At 46.5% G+C, this 20,660-nt stretch overlaps 1 protein-coding gene across 1 annotated transcript in view; it reads right to left on the reverse strand.

The window, feature by feature from the left end:
* The window catches only part of CCDC60 (coiled-coil domain containing 60), a 154,912-nt gene that overhangs the window by 32,305 nt on the left and 101,947 nt on the right, over positions 1-20,660 (reverse strand). Inside the window, exons 3-5 of the mRNA XM_036121065.2 lie at positions 20,342-20,512; positions 11,317-11,421; positions 3,773-3,880 (exon numbers count right to left, since the gene is read on the reverse strand). Of these exons, the coding sequence (XP_035976958.1) occupies positions 3,773-3,880; positions 11,317-11,421; positions 20,342-20,512 (384 nt within the window). The remainder of the gene's footprint in view (positions 1-3,772; positions 3,881-11,316; positions 11,422-20,341; positions 20,513-20,660) is intronic.

Here is a 20,660-nt window from a genome sequence, read left to right on the forward strand (position 1 = left end):
ATAATCAAAGAGCCAACTGCTCTTTGAAATGGGGATTTTAATCTTAAATAGCTATGGTTCAGTGAGCCCTCACAGTGCTCTCAGTCACTGGGCTAAATGCTCTATGTTCTTTATCTTCTTGATGCATACCATAAGTCTTCTGAGGCAGGAGCCCATTTGATAGATGAAGAAACAGAGGCCCAGAGATGTTAAGTGACAAAGGTCACATAGCTATCAAGTGGCTGAGCCTGGACTCATCCAGGTCCATCTGATGCTAGAGCCCTTGCTCTTACTCACTCTCAATTCCTCTGGGCTTTAAAAAATGCATTTGAAGATTTAGAGACATTTGAATTATGATATCAGAATGAAACATCATAAACAGGGATTAGGCATTAAAGACAAGACATCCTTTTCCTTTCTTGCTAAATAAAAAGATGTTTTCCGGCACTTTCTAGGAAACCTAAGCCCCTGCCCAACCCCCACCCTCAGATTTATATATTAAAAAAAAAAAAATCAATCCTCCAGAATGGTGAGCTGGAGTTGGCTTATGCCGGCTCACAAGAACTGAACGTGTGCATCTGTCCCCAGCCCCAGGTTCATGTTGGTAAGCCTGAAATCAGCCATGGCTGGATTATGTCCACCATGGAAATTGGCATTGTTATACGTCATGGCTTTTCCTTCTTGGAGAACTGTTCTGTTTATTAAACATTTATTAAACATTTACCAGCATACCACCAAACTAAAATCACCATCAGGAGCACATGGTTCACTAGAAAAAATAAGCCCCAGCAAATACTCTTGACTTCCCATGGGAATCTTTCTGGATGCATTTTTCTGTCAGGCTGAGGTTCCAGTTCATGTTCTGCTCTGATAGAGCTGGATATCCGTGGATCCCTGATGGAATTCTGCCTGGCAAGTCATAGGTAGAACCCCCGCTACTCCCAATGTGACCACGTGTCTTTTTTTTTTTTTTTTTTTAACCACAGGTAACAATTTTTGGTCACATTCGGGGCACATTTCTAAAACCAACCTAAAGAAATAAAGATGCTTCTTTTTATCTTCTCAATCCAAATCCTACATTATATGCTTGCCTCAGTTTGGGAGAATGGATGCCAGATGTTGGAGGCAAAGTGTTGCTGCTGGGAGCTCGGGGAGATGAAATGCTATTAGAAGTCCACTGGCTGAGGGACTTTTTTCTTAGACTCTAAGCAATCAACTGTGAAAAAAATTAGATGTTGCCCTGACCTAAAAATTCCATTTCTCAGAATCTGGCCAACAGAGATATTTTCAACTGGGTACAAAATGTATGTACAAGGATGTTCTGTGCAGACTACTTGAAATGGCAAACACTTGGGAACAACCTTAGTGTCCCCCAGTAGAGAAATGGTTATCTAAATTATGGTCCAGGGGCGCCTGGGTGGCTCAGTTGGTTAAGCGACTGCCTTCAGCTCAGGTCATGATCTCGGGGTCCTGGGATTGAGCCCCACATAGGGCTCCCTGCTCGGTGGGAAGCCTGCTTCTCCCTCTCCCACTCCCCCTGCTTGTGTTAACTCTCTCGCTGTCTTTGTCAATTAAATAAATAAAATCTTTAAAAAATAAATAAATAAATAAAAATTAAAAATAAATTATGATCCACCCCTACCATAGACCATGGATAACCATTTCTTTCTGAGGGAATGTATTCTGTTAAAGGATGGTGGAAACTGTCAAAAGAATGTAGAAACTTCGTATGTACCATCATGGAAAGATGTCCGTAAGATATTTTATCTTATTTTTAAAGATTTATTTATTTATTTGAGAGAGAGAGGGAGAATGGGAGGAGGGGCAGAGGGAGAGAGAGAATCTTAAGCAGACTCCCTGTTGAGTGTGAGCCCTTTGTGGGGCTCAGTCTCACAACCCTGAGATCATGACCTGAACCAAAATCAAGAGTCAGACGCTTAACTGACTGAGTTACCCAGGTGCCCCCATAAGATATTTTTAAAGGGGGGAAAGTAGAAAAATGTACAGAACAATATTCAGAATATGATCCCAATTCTGTTAAAAAAAAAAAAAAGCGGGGGGAGTGTATCTATATATATTCATAAGGGGAAGCATTAGGTCTGGAAGGAGGAAGGTCATACCTCAGACCTTTAAAAGGGGCTTCCTCTAAGAAGAATTAAGTAATGTATGGGAAACGTCTTAAGGCTGTGGTTTTCAAACAAATTCTGTGAACCACAGAGATATTTTGGAAATAACTGGGGTGCCTTGATGGGGATGGGAGAGAGTTGGAGGTGCCCCAGGTTCTCCAGGCCTCCCAACTTCCTGCTTTGTGTAGAAGCTACATTTTAACAAGTTTGTTTTACATTATTGGGGTTTACATTAAAAAAAAAAAAAAAGGATTTCTGCTGCTTAGAAAAAAAATAAAGGTTATAAACCAGAGCACCAAGGGAAACTACAATTTTCAGTTCATCCCAACCCAAAACATGAAATCAGTTGGAGTTACTAGTCTATCAGTAGATGCAGGATTTATATTTCTGGTTGCATTTGATGTTAGTTTATCTGGGCTCTGGTGCAAGGGATGAATTAGAGCAGGGGGTAGGGTGGGGGTTTGGGAGGTGGGTGGTAAACACCATCAGAAAGAAGGTTTTAATTAAGATTCAGGAAGAGAAGGAAGACTGAATTCACCTGGGGGGTAGGTGGGGCTGTGAGAAAGAGGCCCTATCAGTTTACTGGGGAGGGAGTTGGGGGGTTTCCCACTTATGGGAGAAGGGGAACTATTTTACTTCATTCAGCGTGGGATTTTCACAGAGCAACTCCCAATTCCTCAGGTCAGGGTCCCTTCCCCTTTAGCACAATTCTTGGGGGCAGCATGACTCTCCATAAAGAACCAAGGCCTTGGGGCGCCTGGGTGGCTCAGTCGTTAAGCGTCTGCCTTCAGCTCTGGTCATGATCTCAGGGTCCTGGGATCGAGCCCCACATGGGGCTCCCTGCTCAGCGGGAAGCCTGCTTCTCCCTCTCCCACTCCCCCTGCTTGTGTTCCCTCTCTCGCTGTCTCTCTCTGTCAAATAAGTAAATAAAATCTTTAAAAAAAAAAAAAAAGAACCAAGGCCTTATATGCCTGCCTGTTCTTCATTCCGCCTATGTGTGGGCAATGCAGTTCCTGCAACAGTGGCCTCAGGGCTTTTGCATGAACCCTCCCCTCCGGTGAGGACACACCTAACACTTTTCTTGGCCTAGACAACATGCACTAGAGCTTCGGCCCGGCTGCTCCAGGGACCTGAGCACTGAGTCCTCTCTTGGGTCCAAGTAGAGAAATGGCCACCAGTATATGTTCAAACAAACAAATAAACCTTGGGAAAAAGAAGAAAAGCAAGAACAAAATGAAAGAGAAGAGGACAAGGAAGTGGGAGGAGGAAAAGGAAGAGGAGCAAATAAAGAATAGTGTTGGGGCGACGTGGTCCAAGAAGGGAGCTGGGGAGAAACCTCGCTGGGCATCCAGCGGCGTGCTGGTCTACCTGGCCAGTCCCTGTGGTGTCAATACTCCCATCATGGCTGGTTGATTTGGACGTCAGTGGATGTGGAGCTGGGGAGAGTTGCTGGGAGGAGATGCACACCGTTGGCTCTCATGAGCCTCTATGAACTGTATGCCCTGGCTCCGAGCTCCCCTCTGTCTGGATCCCACAGAGCACATCGGGGAACTCCTAAAGCAACCCACCCACCAAAAACAGCAAAAGGAGGGGAAGAGCAGATAAGAGGCCCTCCCCTATGGCAGAGTGTGCTGCTAGTTACAGCAGGTTGAAGGGCTCAGACCTACTTTGGATTCCAGCAGGTGATCACAGGCTTCATGGTGTGGTGGGTGTGGTCGATAGTCAGGGCCTCCAGAAGCCAGTGGAGGGCACAGAGCTGGCGGAAGAGGGGCTCCCTGCAAAGACAGAGGCGGGAGGGGGGAGCACAGTGGGATCCTGTTGGAACTACATCCTTCACAATAATGGCCACCGAGATAGTTGTGCTGGCTTGCAGTTAGAGAGCTGTTGCCATGCTCCAGGCATGGTATTTCCTATTCCTCATCTCTTCGAGTCTTTGCAATGTACCCATGAGGTATTCATGGGCCTATGTTACCCATGAGGAATCTGAGGCTCAGGGGAGTGAAGGAACGTGTGCCAGTTTGCTGACCTAGCAGGTGGCAGAGCCATGATTTGACGCAAGACCACCCTATGCTGGTCATGGGGGGGTTTCTGTGTAGGAGAGGAGAAACAATGGAGGGGTCCCCCAGCTGTAGGTCTTGACTTAGGCAAAATGAGTGGGTTGAAGGACATTCATATCCTGCAGGTAACCTACCTGTTCATCTGATAAAAGTACCATAAATACACTAAGAGTGTCAAAGAAGCCTGGACACACAAGGAAACTGGATTTATTATAATCTTCCTCTTACCCCAGACCAACAGTTGGATCCATTGTTTTAAATTTATAGGTCCTTTGCCTGCAAATATAGCTGGATGTTGAAGAAAACCACCTTGAACCTATTATTTGAAAATGTAACTAAAACACTGTATAAAAGCATATCTAACCTGTATTTTCTGATTTGGGGTGGCATCTTGTATTACAGGGAGCCAGACATTGAGTAGGGCACCTTACACACTTTATGTAATTCTCCCAACAACCTGCAGGGGTATGAATCATTGTCCACATTTTAAAGAAGAGGAAACTTAAGGTTCAGAGAGATACTGTCACTTTGCAGTAGGTCACACAGCTTGTTGGTGACGGAGGTAGGATCTAAATATCTCATTCAATGCTCCCAACAACCCTATAGGAAGGGTACTGTTATTATGCCCTCTTTGTGGGCGAGGGACTTAGGTAGGGAAGTTGCTCAAGGTCACATTCCTAGGATTGGTGAGGATCTGAAGCCCTGTTTAACCCCAGAAGCTGTGCTTTCATGGGCCCCAGCTCTGTCTGAGGTGCTGATGAAGGCGATGCAGTGGTCACCTGGGGCGTGGGGCCAGGAGAGGGTTAACCTGCTGCCTGCATTTTTCCTGGAAACAAGGTGGAGTCCTGACCGGCCACCCCCTCCCTGCATGATCTCTCCTCTTACACTAATGGGTGAAATGCCTCCATTATGAACCTGTGTAATTGCTCTTCTCTGAAGTTGATCTTGATCAATAATCCCTAGAGTTCCTGGGCCTGATGTGTGGAGGGGCAGGAAGGGATCCACCCTCTCTGCTTCCAGGAAGGCCCCACTCCAGAAGGTGGAGCCCAAGTGTGGAGCTGACCCCAGGGTTGTCCCAGTGAATCCCTTGAGAGGCGTCCCTTTTTCTCAGCTTGAAGCAGAGCTTCCCCTACTACCCTATCCCTCACTCCCTCCAGGCTGGCCATGCCCATTGGGTCTTAGGAAAACCAGGGTCATCAGCTCTCTCTTTCTTCTGCGCTGGAGCCCTTCCTTCCTCCTTTCTTTCCACACATTATTTACTAACACCTACTCTTCCCTCATTTCTAATTTAAAGGTACTGCAAGCCCATAGCCCTTCCCATTCTGGTCCGCCTTCCCCCTTAGCACCACCTCGGTCGTTACAGGTGCATTTCAGCAGCTCTGAGCACTGGGCCATGTCCAGCATTTCGCCAAGAGCAACAGCTAGTTCCTGCCATGTGCCTGGCACCCCGCGTTACCCTCACCATAACCCAGGACATTGCAAAAGTCCCAGGGACGTGTCCCCTCTTCTGGTCACCATGGAGAGCCCCTGTCAGTCTGGGCTGTGGGTTGTGTGGGGTGGAGGCTGGGAGGAAGGGATAAGCAAAGAGGGTTAATTGGTGAGGTGGGGTCTGCTTGGTCATGGCGGGGATGGGGATATGGGGTATGTGAGCATCAGATTCATTTCTACAGGTGACAAGCACAGGCATAAACCTGACTCTATCCCTCCCTTGCTTAAAATCTTCAAACTCTCCACACCGTCTGTTTTGGGCTACATTGTGTCCCCCTCAAAATTCAGATGTTGAACTCCTAACCCCCCAGGACCTCAGAATGAACCCATATTTGGAGATAAGGGCTTTGAAGTGGTGATTGTATTAAAATGAGGCCCTAACTAGGGTGGGCCCTAATCTGGTCTGACTGGTGTTCCTTTTGAGAAGAGGAAATTTGGACACACAGAGAGACACCAGTGATGCACGTGCCGGAAGGAAGGACCATGTGAAGACGCAGGGAGAAGGAGGCCTCAGAAGAAACCAACCCTGCTGACATCTTGATCTTGGACTTCCAGCCTCAGGAACAATGAGAAAATGTATTTCTCCTGTTGAAGCATTTTGATATGGCAGCCCTGGGAAACTAACAGACTGTCACCTGTGAGAGTCCTATCCACCTCACCAGCCTTGAGTCTCTCCACGGCCCCTCTTCTGCCTTCTGCAGCCTGGGCAAGTTCTACTCGGTTGCTCAGGCTCACCCCACTCTCACTTTGCACTGCCTGAGTTAAAATCCAAGCTTTGCCACCTACTAGCTATGTGCTCTTGGCTAAATTACTTAACTTTCCCGAGCCTCACTTTCCTCATCTATAAAATGGCAGGGATTGTTAGAGTGAGGGTGAGAAGAGGTGGTTGGGACTGTTCTCTGCTCTGATATATATATTCCTCTTCCTCCTCCTTCTCTGCCTCTCAGCTGAGATGTCACCTCCACCAGGAAGCCTTCCTTGATTTCTCCAGGTCTGGGTTAGGATCTCTTTCAGCATCCTAAAGCATCCCATCTTTATAGCATATCTCTTTGCCCCTACATTCCCAGTCCCCGCTCTGTTGTAAATACCTGTTTACTTGTCTCTCTAGCCCATGAGCCTGCAAGCTACAGAGTCTTGTCCACTGCAGGTTACTGCTGGGCACAGAGTAGGCTCAGTATATTACTGGCTCCTGAATGGAAGGTGGTGGTAGTGAACTGGTTCAAATCTGACATTTTCTGGAGCTGATAACGGGCAAATTCTCATTTGCAGCACCACTGAGATAATGAAGAGTAGTTGACAACAACAAAATAATAATAGCAAACACGTCCCATGGAGCATTTACACTGTGCCAGCAGACTCCATGTTAAGTGCTCTACATATGTTGACTAAGGTCATCCCTGTGAGGAAAGTACTATTGGTATCTCCATTTTGCAGGTAAGGAAACTGAGGCCATGTAACTTGTCCAAATTCAAAAGAGCCAGCAAATGGCAGAGCTTGAATCTTAGCCCAGGCAGTCTGGTTTCTGAATCTGTGCTTTATCTGTGATATTGAAGTTGTCTCTTGTTACCAGGAAGAGCCCTCCCTTTGCACTAGAATAGGGTTTCGTCCAATGGGTCTGGACTTTATTCTCTATTTATAAGAAGTGCCTCATAAAAACCTGCACAAGGTGTTTATATATAGCAGCTTTATTCATAATTGCCAAAACTTGGAAATAGCCAAGATGTCCTTTAGTAGGTGGAGGGATAAATAATCTGTGGTACATACACCCAGACAATAGAATATTCAGTGCTAACAAGAAATGAGCTATCAGGCCATGAAAGGACATGGAGGAACCCGAAATGCATATGACTAAGTGAAAGAAGCCAACCTGAAAAGGCTACATAATGTGTGATTCTGACTGTGCGACATTCTTAAAAAGACAAAACTATGGAGATGGTAAAAAGATCAGTGGTTGCTAAGGTCGTGTGGGGAGGGAGGGATGAACAGGCGGAGCATAGAGGGTTTTTAGGGCTGTGAGAATACTCTGTATCACACTATGATGGTGGATGCATGCCCTCATACATCTGTCCAAACCAACAGAACGCACAGCTCCGAGTGAGTCCTGATGTAAACTATGGACTTCGGCTGATGATGTTGTCAATGTAGATTCATTGGTTGTAACAACCACACCCCCTCTGGTGGGGATGTTGATTAATGGGGGAGGCTGAGCACGGATGGGGCAGGGGTTGTAATGGGAATTTCTGTATCTTCTACACACTTTTGCTCTGAACCTAAGACTGTTCTAAAAAAAAAAAAAAAGTCTTAATAAAAAAAAAAAAAAGAAGTGCCTCAAACCTGACAGTTGTTCATCTAATGTGCGGTAAAATAAACTGGAGGAAAAAAAAAAGAAAGAAAGAAAGGAAATCCCTGGAGACATGCTTGACAGAAATCAGTACTTTCTCATAATGATTGTATGTCAGGTCATAGCACAGTATTTTGGATTTTACCAAATTAAAAGAGAGGGCATTTATCCTTGCGTCCAGAACTCCAGGTGGGCACACCTGAATAGCCCACACTATTGAAACTGCCATACCAGCCAGAATATGAGTGGCCGAAAAATTCCCCGAGAAGAAAATGTTTTGTGCTTTTACAAAGAGAAGTTGGAAAATGCCTCCAAAGCCATTTCAAGCACCCCATGCCAACTGCCAAGGACAGCCCTGGACAGGTTGCAGGCATTGCTCTTGCTGTTGCGTTGCTTAGGGAAGGCTGGGAGGGGCAGCCTGTCATCTCAGAGAGGAAAGGAGGAGCTGTTTCTCATGTCTAGAGACCATTCCCCCCACCTTTTTATAGATAAAGATCAAGTCTCCCTTGACATGATTGAATTGATCCCCATATGGTCAATCCAGAATATTCAGCCAGTTTGGGGCTCAGTTACCTTGGAGTGAAGGGACCAACCAGGCTCTGATCCACAAGGGCTGATGTGATAACTGAGGATTTGAGAACTGATCAGGCGTGCCCTGCCCTGATGCCTTTTGGTAGACTGATTACAAAAATGTCCTTCCCTGCATCCATACACTTTGTAATGTGACTTTGCATCTTCCCCATCGTGAGGTGGAAACTTTTCCCCATTCCTTGTATCTGGGCTGGCTTGATGCTTTGGCCGGTAGAATGTGGTGGAAGCGTCATTTTGTCCATTCTGAGCCTAAGCCTCAAGAGACTTTGGTGCTCAGGCTTTTGTTCATGGAACCCTTCCCGACTGCCCGGGCTAGCCTGCTGCATGATGAGAAACACAGGACCCTGTCACTCTTGTCATCCTAGCAACCAGTCAACCAACAGACCTGTAAGTGATGCCACCCTAGATAGCTGGCCTCGTGCATACCCATCATCTGGGCACACATACATGCACCAACCCAGCCAGGATTAGCCAAGCCAACCCAGACCAGCAGAACCACCCAGCTGACCTGTAGACTTGTGAGCAGCAAAAAATGGTTATTGTTTTAAGCAACTCCGTTTTGAGGTATTCAGTAATACAGCAATAAATGACTGATACACTCACCAAATGCAGCCAGAGCCTTTTAACAGCCAAGGAGAAGAAAGGGCAGCGTTAGCAAACTATAGCCAGTGGGGGCTACTGTCTGTTTGCAAATAAAACTTTATTGGAACACAGCCACATCCATTCATTGCAGCTTTCGTGCTGCAACGGCAAAGTTAAGTAGTTGCAAGAGAGGCCATCTGGTCTGCGAAGTCTAAAATATTTACTGTCTGTCCCTTTAGGAAAAAGTCCGCTGACCCCTGGTCTAGGGTATAACAGAAACCAAAAACAACCACTGTGATCATCATCGTCATCATCATCATCATCATCATCATCATCATCCTGGCCTACCTCACAAACCTGGTGTAAAGATCTGATTTAGGAGTGAGGAAGTCAGAGTTGCTGTTGGAAGAATTTTGGCCCCACTCTGGGCTTCAGTTCCCTTATCTGGCATTGAAGGTAGATGAGTAAGGAACTCTCCAATTACTTCCGAGGTTGATTAAGCCTCACCTTGTTCAGACCAAATGAATAGAGGGTGGGGCCCAGGAATAAGCATTTTCCAGGCATCATCCCCACTTCCGTCCTCGGAGGATTCACATGCAAGTGAAAGCTTAAGAACCACTGATCTACACCATTTGGTTTCAGAAGGTTTGTCCACGGGAAAGACAGGCAGAAGCGCAAGTGTTTCCAAGGGACATGATGAGAAGTTGCAAAGCCTATTTTTGCAAGGAGATGTTTTAAGAACATCAAGTTTAGGTTGCCAGTTAGAATGTCCCTGAACAAATGAATCAGATTTCTCTATCAAGAGATCAGGCGATCTCTATCAAGAATCCAATCATAATGTCAATCAAAGGGAAGTAGGAGGAAAATAGGGAGTAGGCTCACCAAAAGCTGGAATATTAGGGAGGGATATTGATGATGATGATGATGCATTGTTTTACTCTTCAAGTACATGAGACTTGGCTCTCCAAATATATCATGAGCTCCTCAAAGGCAAGGCTTTGGGATATGCTTTCTGTGTAGTGCATGGTGATGAGCATTTGGGCTGTGAAGTCAGACAGACTTGGCTTAAAACCCCAGCGCAGCAACATGCTGAGCTCCGTGACCTTGGGCAGAGGGGCACACCTCTCTGATTGCTGCTTTCTCATCTGCAGAGGCGGGTAATAATACATCTATATAATAGGGCTGCTGAGAGAACTGAATGGGATATGCCTACAGAGAAGTCAGTAATGTCATTATTACTGTGCATACTGTAGGCACCTAATAAATATTGGACAGATCAGCAGACAGAGAAGTCTACAATCCATTGCACCATTTTCATTGCCCTAAAGCAGTGGGTCTTAACATGAGGTGGGGGGAAGAGGGTGGGCATGATTTTGCCCCCAGGGGCCATTTGTCAGCATCTGGAGACATTTTTGGTTGTCACAACTTGGGGGTGGGAAGCTACTGGTGTCTAGTGGGTAGAGGCCAGGGATCTTCCAAACACCTGACAATACACAAGAGTCCTTCACAACAAAAAATTTATTTATCCCCAAATGTCAGTAGTGTTGAGGTTGAGAAACCCTGCCCTAAAGTCAAAAGCTTCTGTCTTTGCACCTGAAATCTTCCAGTCGAAAAGTGCTATAACTAGCACAAAAGAAAACATTGGGTTTGGAATTCTTTGGAATAGACACAAGGGGAACAAGATGCCAAGGTTTTAGAAAGCCAGGGTGTTCTTTGGAGGGTTGATTAGCCCCTGTTACACCATGCAATGATGAGTTCATGCCTCGGGTCAGGAGACAACAGGTGCTTCTCTGGGAAATAGCTCCTTGAGTTTTGGGGACATGTTTTCCCCAAAACATGCCCACGCTCAGTGAGGGCTGCAGACAGATTTTATCAGGCTTTGCAAACTATTTGACATTAGAGCGTCTGGCTGGGTAAGGAACGGAATGACTCAGTCCCAGCTGATTTGCCACTTAGCTCTAAAGCACCATGTCTGCTTTCTGTTATTTTTATATGCCAAATAGCGTTGCCAGCTCCAGGCTCTATGTCCCTTTCAGGAGGACAAAGGAACAGCTCAGTAGTTCCCAATGCATTGTTAGCTCCTTGAGTCATTTCACCTTGGCTTCAGTTGATAAGCTAGCAAGGCAGATGAGCCAGAGAAGGGACTACTTACACGTGAGCCTCAGGTAGCGAGGGCAAGATGATGCAGCTGTGCACGGGGGTGAACGGGCGAATGACTCCAGCGCCCATCTTCTTAACCTTCTCGTCATCGTATGTGCTGGAGGAGAAGCAGAAAGAGAGAAACAGCGTGAGCAAGGAGCAGCAGGTTTTTTTTTTTTTAATTAGTTTATTTATTTGAGAGAGAGAGAGCACGCATGCAAGCACACGAGCCAGGGGAGGAGCAGAGGGAGAGGGAGAAGCAGACTCCCCGCTGAGCAGGGAGCCTGATGCTGCGGGTCTCGATCCCAGGACCCTGGGATCATGACCTGAGCTGAAGGCAGATGCTTAACCGACTGAGCCACCCAGGCACCCCAAGGAGCAGCAGTTTCAAATACCTTCTTCTCTTGCCAGGGTTTATTTGGAAGATATGATTGGGCACCTACTATGTGCCAGGCAATAATTCTGGCTCAAGGGATGAGGAGGCTTCTAGATGCAGCCAATGGACAGATCATATAAAAACCTCTGCTCTCCTGGAGCGCTTATTCTAGTGGAGGAACAAAGAGAATTAACAAGATAAACGGGGAAATGCTGTGGTGTATTAACAAAGATTAGGGCTGGGGTATGTTTTCTGAAAGGGCCAGACAAACATTTATGACTGTGTCGGACATGCAGTCTATGTTGCAACTGCTTAGTAGAATGAAAGCAGCCATGGACATATGGAAACAATATGTAAATGTCGGTGTTCCAATAAAACTTTATTTATAAAACCAGCCTAGGGGCTGGATATGGCCCATGGGCTGGAGTTTGCTAACCCTGCTGTACTAAATAGTGAGACATGCTCTGGGGAATAAAAAACAGAGTTCAGAAGGGCTGGGAGGGCTGGGAGTTGCAATTTTAAATAGGGTAATGAGGGGCGGTATCACTGAAAAGGTGACATTTGATAAAAAATCTGCAGAGTATAAGGGAGTGAGGCACACAGATGTCTTGGGGCAGCGCATTCTGGATAGAGGGAACAGCAGGTACAAATGTCCTGAGGTGGAGCTGTGTTTCAGAGACAGCAGGGAGGTGAGGGGGAGGAGGGAAGGGAGAGAACAGGGGCCTTGCAGACCACCATGGGGACTTGGGCCTTTTCTCTAAATGAGAGTAAAGGATTTTGAGCTGAGAGAAGATGCGTCTGACTTGCATTCAGAAAGGATCCTTCTGGCCACTGTTTTGAAAATGGTCTGTGGTGGGGGTGGAGGGCAAGGACAGAGGCAAGGAGACCTGTTAGGGGTATTGCAATAATTCCAGCCTGAGAGAGGAAGGTGGCTTCGGCCTGGCCATGGGGTCCTGGCCATGGGGACAGTGAAAAGTAGCAATGAAGGTATGAGCCAAAGCCAAGGAACTGCCTGGAGTTTGTGGTTCCTGTTTCTCCACCATCATGGAGCAAGTCATTTCAGTTATAGAAAATAGTTTCTTTTTTTTCTTTCTAGCAGGCCAAAGTCATAGGATATATATTGTTTTGCCCATGACCAAATCTAGCCTGCAGACACATTTTAAGAAGCCTACTGTGTGTGTAATTGGATCAATTGTGTTTTAAAACTGGGAGATTTCACATAAAAATGGAGAGGTTTTGGCTCTGAAAACTTGAAAACTGTTGCCACTCTGGGCCTGTGTTCTGGCTGGCTAGAGTCAGGTGGGGCCCAAGATCAAGGTCGTTGCCCACTTTACACGTGGTATGGATTTCTCGGGGTTGCCTGAGACTCATGCACCCCTGGCTTCTCACTCATCAGCCTTATTACTTCTTGCTGCATGTGAATTCCCTTAGGGCCTTTTAGTTTCTGAGCCTCAGTCTAAGTACCTTCATTGATTGAATCATTGACAGGTTCCCTGGTTCATTCATTTCTGCCTGGATTTATTGAACATCTCTGGATGGCTAGAGGCCGTGGACATAGCAATGAATGAGACAGACCCAGCCTCTCCCCTCTGAAGCTTAGAGTCTAGGGGCAGAAACGGGCATAACCAAACATGCAGTTGTGATGAGGCTGAGTGGAAGAGTGTATGGTTCTTCAATAGCACAAAATAGGGAGTTTGGCTGAAATGGGGCCAGGGAGTACTTCTTGGAGGAAGCTGTGGCAATTTAGAACCACATGCCCCAAGTCTTTGACTCTCTTCCAAGGAAGAGATGGCCATATGTGCCCTTCCCCTGGAATCTTGGTTTTGTGAGTTGCTAAGCTATTAGAATGTGTTAATCAAAAGAAATTGATGTGACGCCTGTTTCTGGGCGTAGGCTCCACGAACTGGCAGCTTCTCCTTCTCAGGTCTCGGGATGCTCACTGTTAGCACCCAGCCATGGCCATGCTGTGAGGAAGCTGGCAGCCTGTGAAAAGGCCCATAGGGAGAAGAACCATGGCTGCTGGGTCTCAGCCCTGGCTGAGCTCACAAACTGACAGCCAGCTCCAAGTGGCCACCCATGTGGATGCACCATGTTGGAAATGGACCCTTCTAGCTGCCCCAGCTAGTAGTGCTGGAGACAGTCTTCCCCACTTGCCCAGCTCAAGCTGCAGATTTGTGAGCGAAATAAATGTTTGCTGTCTTGAGTTCTTAAGTTTTGGAGTGGTTGTTCATAGCAGCAGTAACTGGAACAAACACTGAGCTAAAATCTGTAGGTTTGAATGGGAATTAAGTAGGTGAATGGGATGGGGAAAGCCCTCGGCGGGGCGGGGGGGGGGGGGCATATCATGAGTGCAGAAGTAGGGGAGTGTGTGTGGCTGGGGCAGAGGGAGAAAGAGAGGACTAGCCCAGCCAGAGTCTTGTGGCCCCTGCTCAGACTTTGGTCTTTATCCTTTGAGGAATGGCAGCCATCCAGGGTTTTAAGCTGAAAGCAATTTATGTGTCGAGAAGATCACTCTGGTTTTGTGTGGGGAATGAGGCCGAGGGGGGCAGAGGAGGCGGAGTGGGGACACACATTAGGAATTTACCTTTCTCCTGAGAATTCGAGGACAATCCTGCGGTTATAGAGTTAACTAAAAAATAGGACCAGAATCTAGGCCCCCTGATTTCCGTTTCCACGAGCTCTTTATTCAACCCTAGAGCTGAGGGAGTCACAAGCAAATACATGGGCTTGCCTGGTTGTACTGGCCCAACTGTGTCCCCCAGTGTGGTTTAGATTACATAGAAATTAACCCAACTGTTCCAGTCCTTAATCTCTCGTTTTCTGTCCTCCCTCAACCAGACAACAAGAAAAATTCTACCCCTTGTTTTTTTCACCTTTTCAGCTAAATCTGCAACTGAAAAACGAGGTCATTGAGCACAGTGGGAAAGACTGCTTGCAGGCAGAAATCTTTCCGGACATGCTTGATTTTCTTTTTCCCTTTGCCTACTTTGTCAGACTTAAAACTTTTGTCTGAAAGAATTTATCCTATGGTCTTGGAGCCAGTGGGGGGCGGGGCGGGGAATAATCCCTCTTGCTTTTGATAATGCGCAAGATCAAATACCTTGTTAAAAAAGTATTTTAAATTAACACTTGTCTTTTTGATACTTCTGTGATTGGAATGATATTTATAGCACATGGCTCTTAGATGAAATATGCTTTCGAGCCTGCCTGGAAATGAAGATTTTTAGCCATAAATCTGAGGATTTTAGGTAACTGAGGCCCAGAGAGATCAAATTCACCTTATTGCATAAAAATAGCTAATAGTTACTGAGGGCTTCCTGTTTAGTATGCCAGGCTCTGCACTAAGCATTGTTTCATTGGATCCTCATAACAAACCTGGGAGTTTGGTGCCACTCATGGGTGAAGGAGGCTCAGAGAGATACAGTGACTGGCCCAAAGTTAAACAGTTGTTTGGGGGAAGTCAGGACTCGAACCCAAGTCCTGTGCTCTTAACCACTACTCTGTACTGGTATGGAGAATCTCCCATTGCTATTTTATAACTCCTGCTTCCCCACCTGCATTTGACGGCTACACAGCAGTCATGGCCTCCACTTTTATTTTAATAGCCAGACTTGTGCAGCTCCTAGAATCCACCAGGTAAGACACAAGGAGACCAATGTCTATGAGAAGAACGATCTCATGCATATTTAAGCTTATTAAACTTTAAATAATCCATGTCTCACACATTGAAACATGGACGGGAGAAGAGAGAATCGTGTTCTATGACCACAGATTAAAACACCATCCAAACAAGGGAGACGTGGCAACAGAACTATTGAAAAAGTTGTAGGAGAATCTTTAACAGACTTCTCTCCCCCTTCCCCAGCCCCTGTCCATTTGCCCAGTAATCTGAGCACAGCTCCTGCAAGAAAGAGCCCCAAGTTCATTCCTTCTCTTTGTATCATGGAAAGCCTGTCAGTTGGCTAGTGTCACTAGGAGTCCCGGGCTCTAAGCACCACCAGGCTCAGGGAAGGCAGACTTTGCACTAAGCTCTTGGAACCCTCATGGAATGAGTAAGAACCGCCTTACTCATCGAGTGGCCTTCTCTCTATCATGTGCCTTTATCCCATGAGCAGACTTCATTGGTGGCTCATTGAGTGGCTAGATGCAGGTGGGTCAGGTCATGACTTGCCTGCTTTCTTTTCACTCTGAAAATCATGTTTTCAAAAGATGACACCATCAACGCCCTCCTCTTTTAGCTCTGGCCTTCCTAACCAGAAATGCTGGCCACAGGAATTTCTACTGGGCTGATCCTGATACCACGCCTCTTTCTGTTCAGCATTAAAAATCCTGCTCAAACGTCACACTTCTGGGGATTCTATCCAGACTCTCTTTTTGCCCCCTAATGTTGAGGGGATGGGGATTAGTGAAATAATAGAAAAGGTATCTACTGTTCTCTGCCTCTGGCTTCTGGCAAAGAGCTCCTGAAACCCTTGTAGTCTCCTAAGTGGTAATAGCACTAGGAACATCTTTTGTTCTAATATTTGGTCTTAGACTGGTTCTTGACACAGAACTCCTAAATCTTTTGGAATTTCCTGCGTGGTAGGAACATCTTTTGCTCTAAGGAGGCAACTCTTGGGTGGGCTCCTGGATAGCTTCAGGATGGGGGCTGGCCACCAGAAAGACCACACCATCTTTAGAAGCCTGGAGCTTAAAGCCCCACTTGCCATCCTGTAGGAAAGGGGAGAGGGGCTGGCGATTGAGTTAATGTTAGATCATGCCTATGCGGAGAAGCCGCCATAAAAATCCCCAAAGTATGGGATTCAGAGAGCTTCTGGGCTTGGTAAATATATCCACGTAGCAGGAGGGTGGCACTCCCCAACTCCATGGGGACAGAAGCTCTTGACCTCACCCTATTTACCTCTTCATCTGGCTGTTCATCTGTGTCCTTTATTATGTAATTAACTGGCAAATGTAAGTTAGTGTTTCCCTGGGTTCTGTGCACCACTCTAGAAAATGATTAAACCCAAGGAGTGGGTCAGGGGAACCCTGATTTATAGCCAGTCAGTCAGAAGTACAGGTGACAACCTGGGTGTTGTGGTTGGCATCTGATGTGGGGGGCAGTCTCGTGGGACTGAGCCCTTAACCTGTGGGATCTGATGCTACCTCCAGGTCGATAGAGTCAGAATTGAGTTGGATGATAGCATGCCCCGCTGGTGTCTCAGAGAATTGCTTGGTGTGGGAGAAAACCTCACACATCTGGTGTCAGAAGTGTGAGTGTGGTCATGGCGTCAGAGTAAAGGAGAAACACACGGCAGGAGTGTGTTTCCTTTACAGGCACATTTATGGCCACTTCAGTGGGCACCCTCGGGTTGCTTTATTGTGCTTATACTGTACGTGGTGGGGACTGTCCCTTAATCCTTTTCATATCTCAGTTACCCCAGAGGGCCTGCACATAGTAGGTCCTCAATAAATAATGGTTGGTTGTGCAGTGAGAAGGGGCCTGGAGCAACATAGCCTCCTCACCCCCAAACTTACTTTGCAACTGGCTAAGATGAAGGTCCAAGACTGTATTACACTAAGGGGCCATTGATACCTCACTGAAGATCTTGTGGGGAAACAGAGAAATGGATTTACGCCTCACGCTATGAGGTAGAACCTCATAAAAATCCCCATTAAATGTCTCTGTTCTCTCCCAGTGCTGGCTGCTCTCTTTCTCTCTTCTCTCCCCCAAAGGGTCCCTCTGCTCACACTCTTGGCCAGTCTTCTGGAGGTCTCCATTCTGCCTCTTACGTAAAGCACTTCTGCTCTTTCTCTGTATCTACATATTCCCTTGAATACCCCAGCTCTCCAAAACAGGCTTCTCCTTGGGATACCCACCCCTGAAAAAGCATGGAGTGGGGATGGTAAATCATAGATATTTTCTCTCATCTTAGAATGGGTAAATGAGTTAATAAATGAATGCACAAATAACAGCCCAGCTTATTTAGATGGACCCTTAGGGTAAAAGTAATCACAAACATTGGACAAAATAGAAAAAATAAAAATAAAAAAGCAAAGAGCTGATACAAAGTGGGAATCTCCAGACAAAATGAAACCACATTTCTGAACCTCCAGACCACAGAGGTAAGCTAGCATGGGTGCTGCCCTGGTCTTAAGGACATTTGCCCATTTAGAAAAAGTTAACTTTCCTTCTAAAATAGCACACAGGGCAAGAGGGACAGAAACCATAGCCAAGGGTCTGCACAAATGAGGTGTCAAAGAGAAGACCCTTCTTATAACAAGCTGGGATTGCCAAGGGCCACACGTTCTGGGAGGAGTAACTAGAAATGTACCAGCCCCTCATGGTCTTGCACTTGGCGTTTGCAAACATCACCTGGAATCTTGAGCTTTAAGGAGATCCCCAACCATTAGCGTCCAGCCCCCTGACCCTCACCCCAGGACCTCACAGATCAGAACACCCCCCTTTTTTAAATTAAGGTAGAAATTCACATAACATAAAATTAACTGTTTTAAAGTGTGTGATTCAATGGCATTTGAATTGATGGTTGTGCAACCATCAACTCAGTGTGGTCCCAAAATATTTTCATCACGCCCAAGGGAGGCCCCCTACCCATTAAGCAGTCACTCCCCACTCCCCCACTCCCTTGACCCCTGGCAACCACCAATCTGCTTTCTGTTTGGAATAAACCTCAAAAACATTCTGGTAAGTAAAAGAAGCCAGATGCAGAAAGGTCACACATTATAGGATTTCACTGATAGGACCCTTGTTTTGTGGGGGGGCAGTCTCGTGGGACTGAGCCCTTAACCTGTGGGATCTGATGCTACCTCCAGGTCAATAGAGTCAGAATTGAGTTGGATGATAGCATGCCCAACCGGTGTCTCAGAGAATTGCTTGGTGTGGGAGAAAACCTCACACATCTGGTGTCAGAAGTGTGAGTGTGGTCATGGCGTCAGAGTAAAGGAGAAACACACGGCAGGAGCACATATTGAGGTGTGCCTGGGTGGCACAGCCGGTTAAGTGTCCAACTCTTGGTTTCAGCTCAGGTCATGATCTAAGGTCCTGGGATCAAGGCCCACATCAGGCTCCATGCTCAGCACAGGGTCTGCTTGAGATTCTATCTCCCTCTCCCTTTGCCCCTCCTGCTCATGCTCCCTCTCTCCCTAAAATAAATAAATAAATCTTTAAAAAAAAGGAAAGAAGCACATATCGATACTTCTGTATATTAACACTGTGAAGAACAGAATTTGGGACATATTGCGGAGGAAAGGGGGTATCTGCTGTTGGTTCCTTTCCTCTGTAGCTGGCAACCCTGGCAATTTGGGTCCTTGAAGCCCTAGCAGAGTGATTCTCAACCTTGGCTCCACATTGGAATCATTGTGGGAACTTTAAAACATACTCTGTCCAGGGAACACCCCCAGAGAATCTGATGTAGTTGACCTGGGAAGTGCCCTGGGCATTAATATTTTGTGTTATTTAGTTGTATCCGTGGGATGAGGTGAGCTTTGGGTCCTCCTACTCTGCCATCTTCCCCTGGGCATTGGTATTTTGAAAACTGCCCAGGCGACTCTAATGTGTAGCCAGGGTTGAGACCACTGCTGTAAGAGGACAATGGCTATAGGGGTAGGCCATTTCTACCATCTTTCCTCTCCACCTGCCTCAGCACCTCCTTTCCATCCTGGATTTGTGCCTCATTCAACTCTAAGTATCCTAGGAGTCTATCCATGCAGAATGGTGCAGCCTAGGACTTTTGGTGTCACTCAGATTGGGACTCAGGGAATGCTTTCTAACTTATGACCTTAGTCACAAGGGAATTATGTGAGCATTTCTAAACTTCATTCCTAATCTCTAAAAAGGGGGTGGGTAATAACAGTACCAATCTAAGGAATGTTTTGAAATTTAGATGAAAAGATGTGCATAAAGCACATAGTAGACACTCATTATAATTATTGTTGTGGTTGTTACTATCATAGTCCCTATTGCTATTGTTACGTGAACGGACATTTCATAATGGACCCATCTGTTGATGGTCTTCTTCCAACCAGAGGAAAGACCTTTAGAGAAAGAGGGGGGCTACTTTATTCAACAAACCAACAAACATTTCTTGTGCACCTGCTTTGGGTGGACCCTGAGCTAGGATTCGGGGATGCAGCTGAAGGTCTAGAAGAGAGATACTAATGTGGGTTATAGTAAACCAGCACACAAACACATTACAGGAACCCTGAGTCTGAATGGGTTTTGGAGGGGCTTGATCTGAAGTCCAGGAAGTATCAGGAGAGGGCAGCATTCATCCTGGGCTTTTAATAAGTAGAACTTTAGTTGGAAGAGGATGTGGGGAAGGGTATTTAAGGCCCAAGGAACAGCGTGAGGAGAGGCCTAGGGGTAGGGGCAAGCCTGGTAAAGAGAGGGAAAGAGGCACCTTTGGGGACCAGCAAGAGTTCTTGGATATAGCTCTTGGCATTAGACATGAGGACAGACATCTGTTGTAGAAGACACCCCACTGAGTGCCAAGAGGTGAGGCTGACAAGGTAGGTTGGAGCCGACTAAAAGAAATGGTCAGACGCCAGCCCGAGAGGGGGCTTCCGGTCAGAGACAGCCACCATCTCCCAGCCCAGCCGGGTGGCTACACTCTGCATGGCCCTTCCCCAGACTGTCGGCACTGCAGATGCCACATCTACTTACGTCAAAAGAATTTCACCATAATGGATTTCTGACATCTTTTTGGCTGGCTGGAATTTATGTCTTTCTTCCTCTTTGAGTTTCTGAAGTTGCTGTAGCTTCTTTTTCAAGGCACTCTCCTCTCGCAGCATGCTGAAGTATCCGCGGCCTATCTTCACTGACCGAATCAACACGCTGGAGGTGGGGGGGTGGGGAGAGAGGGAGGGAGAGAGCAACAAAGCTGAGCTGACCATTAAGACAATGCCATATTGTCCTGGGACTGCTCATCTCTGAAGGGCACCGTCATACCTGCAGGGCAGGAACCTTCTTGCCTTTGGAACTC

The sequence above is a fragment of the Halichoerus grypus genome, chromosome 13 (genome assembly GCF_964656455.1).
Source record: "Halichoerus grypus chromosome 13, mHalGry1.hap1.1, whole genome shotgun sequence".
NCBI classification, from domain to species: domain Eukaryota; kingdom Metazoa; phylum Chordata; class Mammalia; order Carnivora; family Phocidae; genus Halichoerus; species Halichoerus grypus.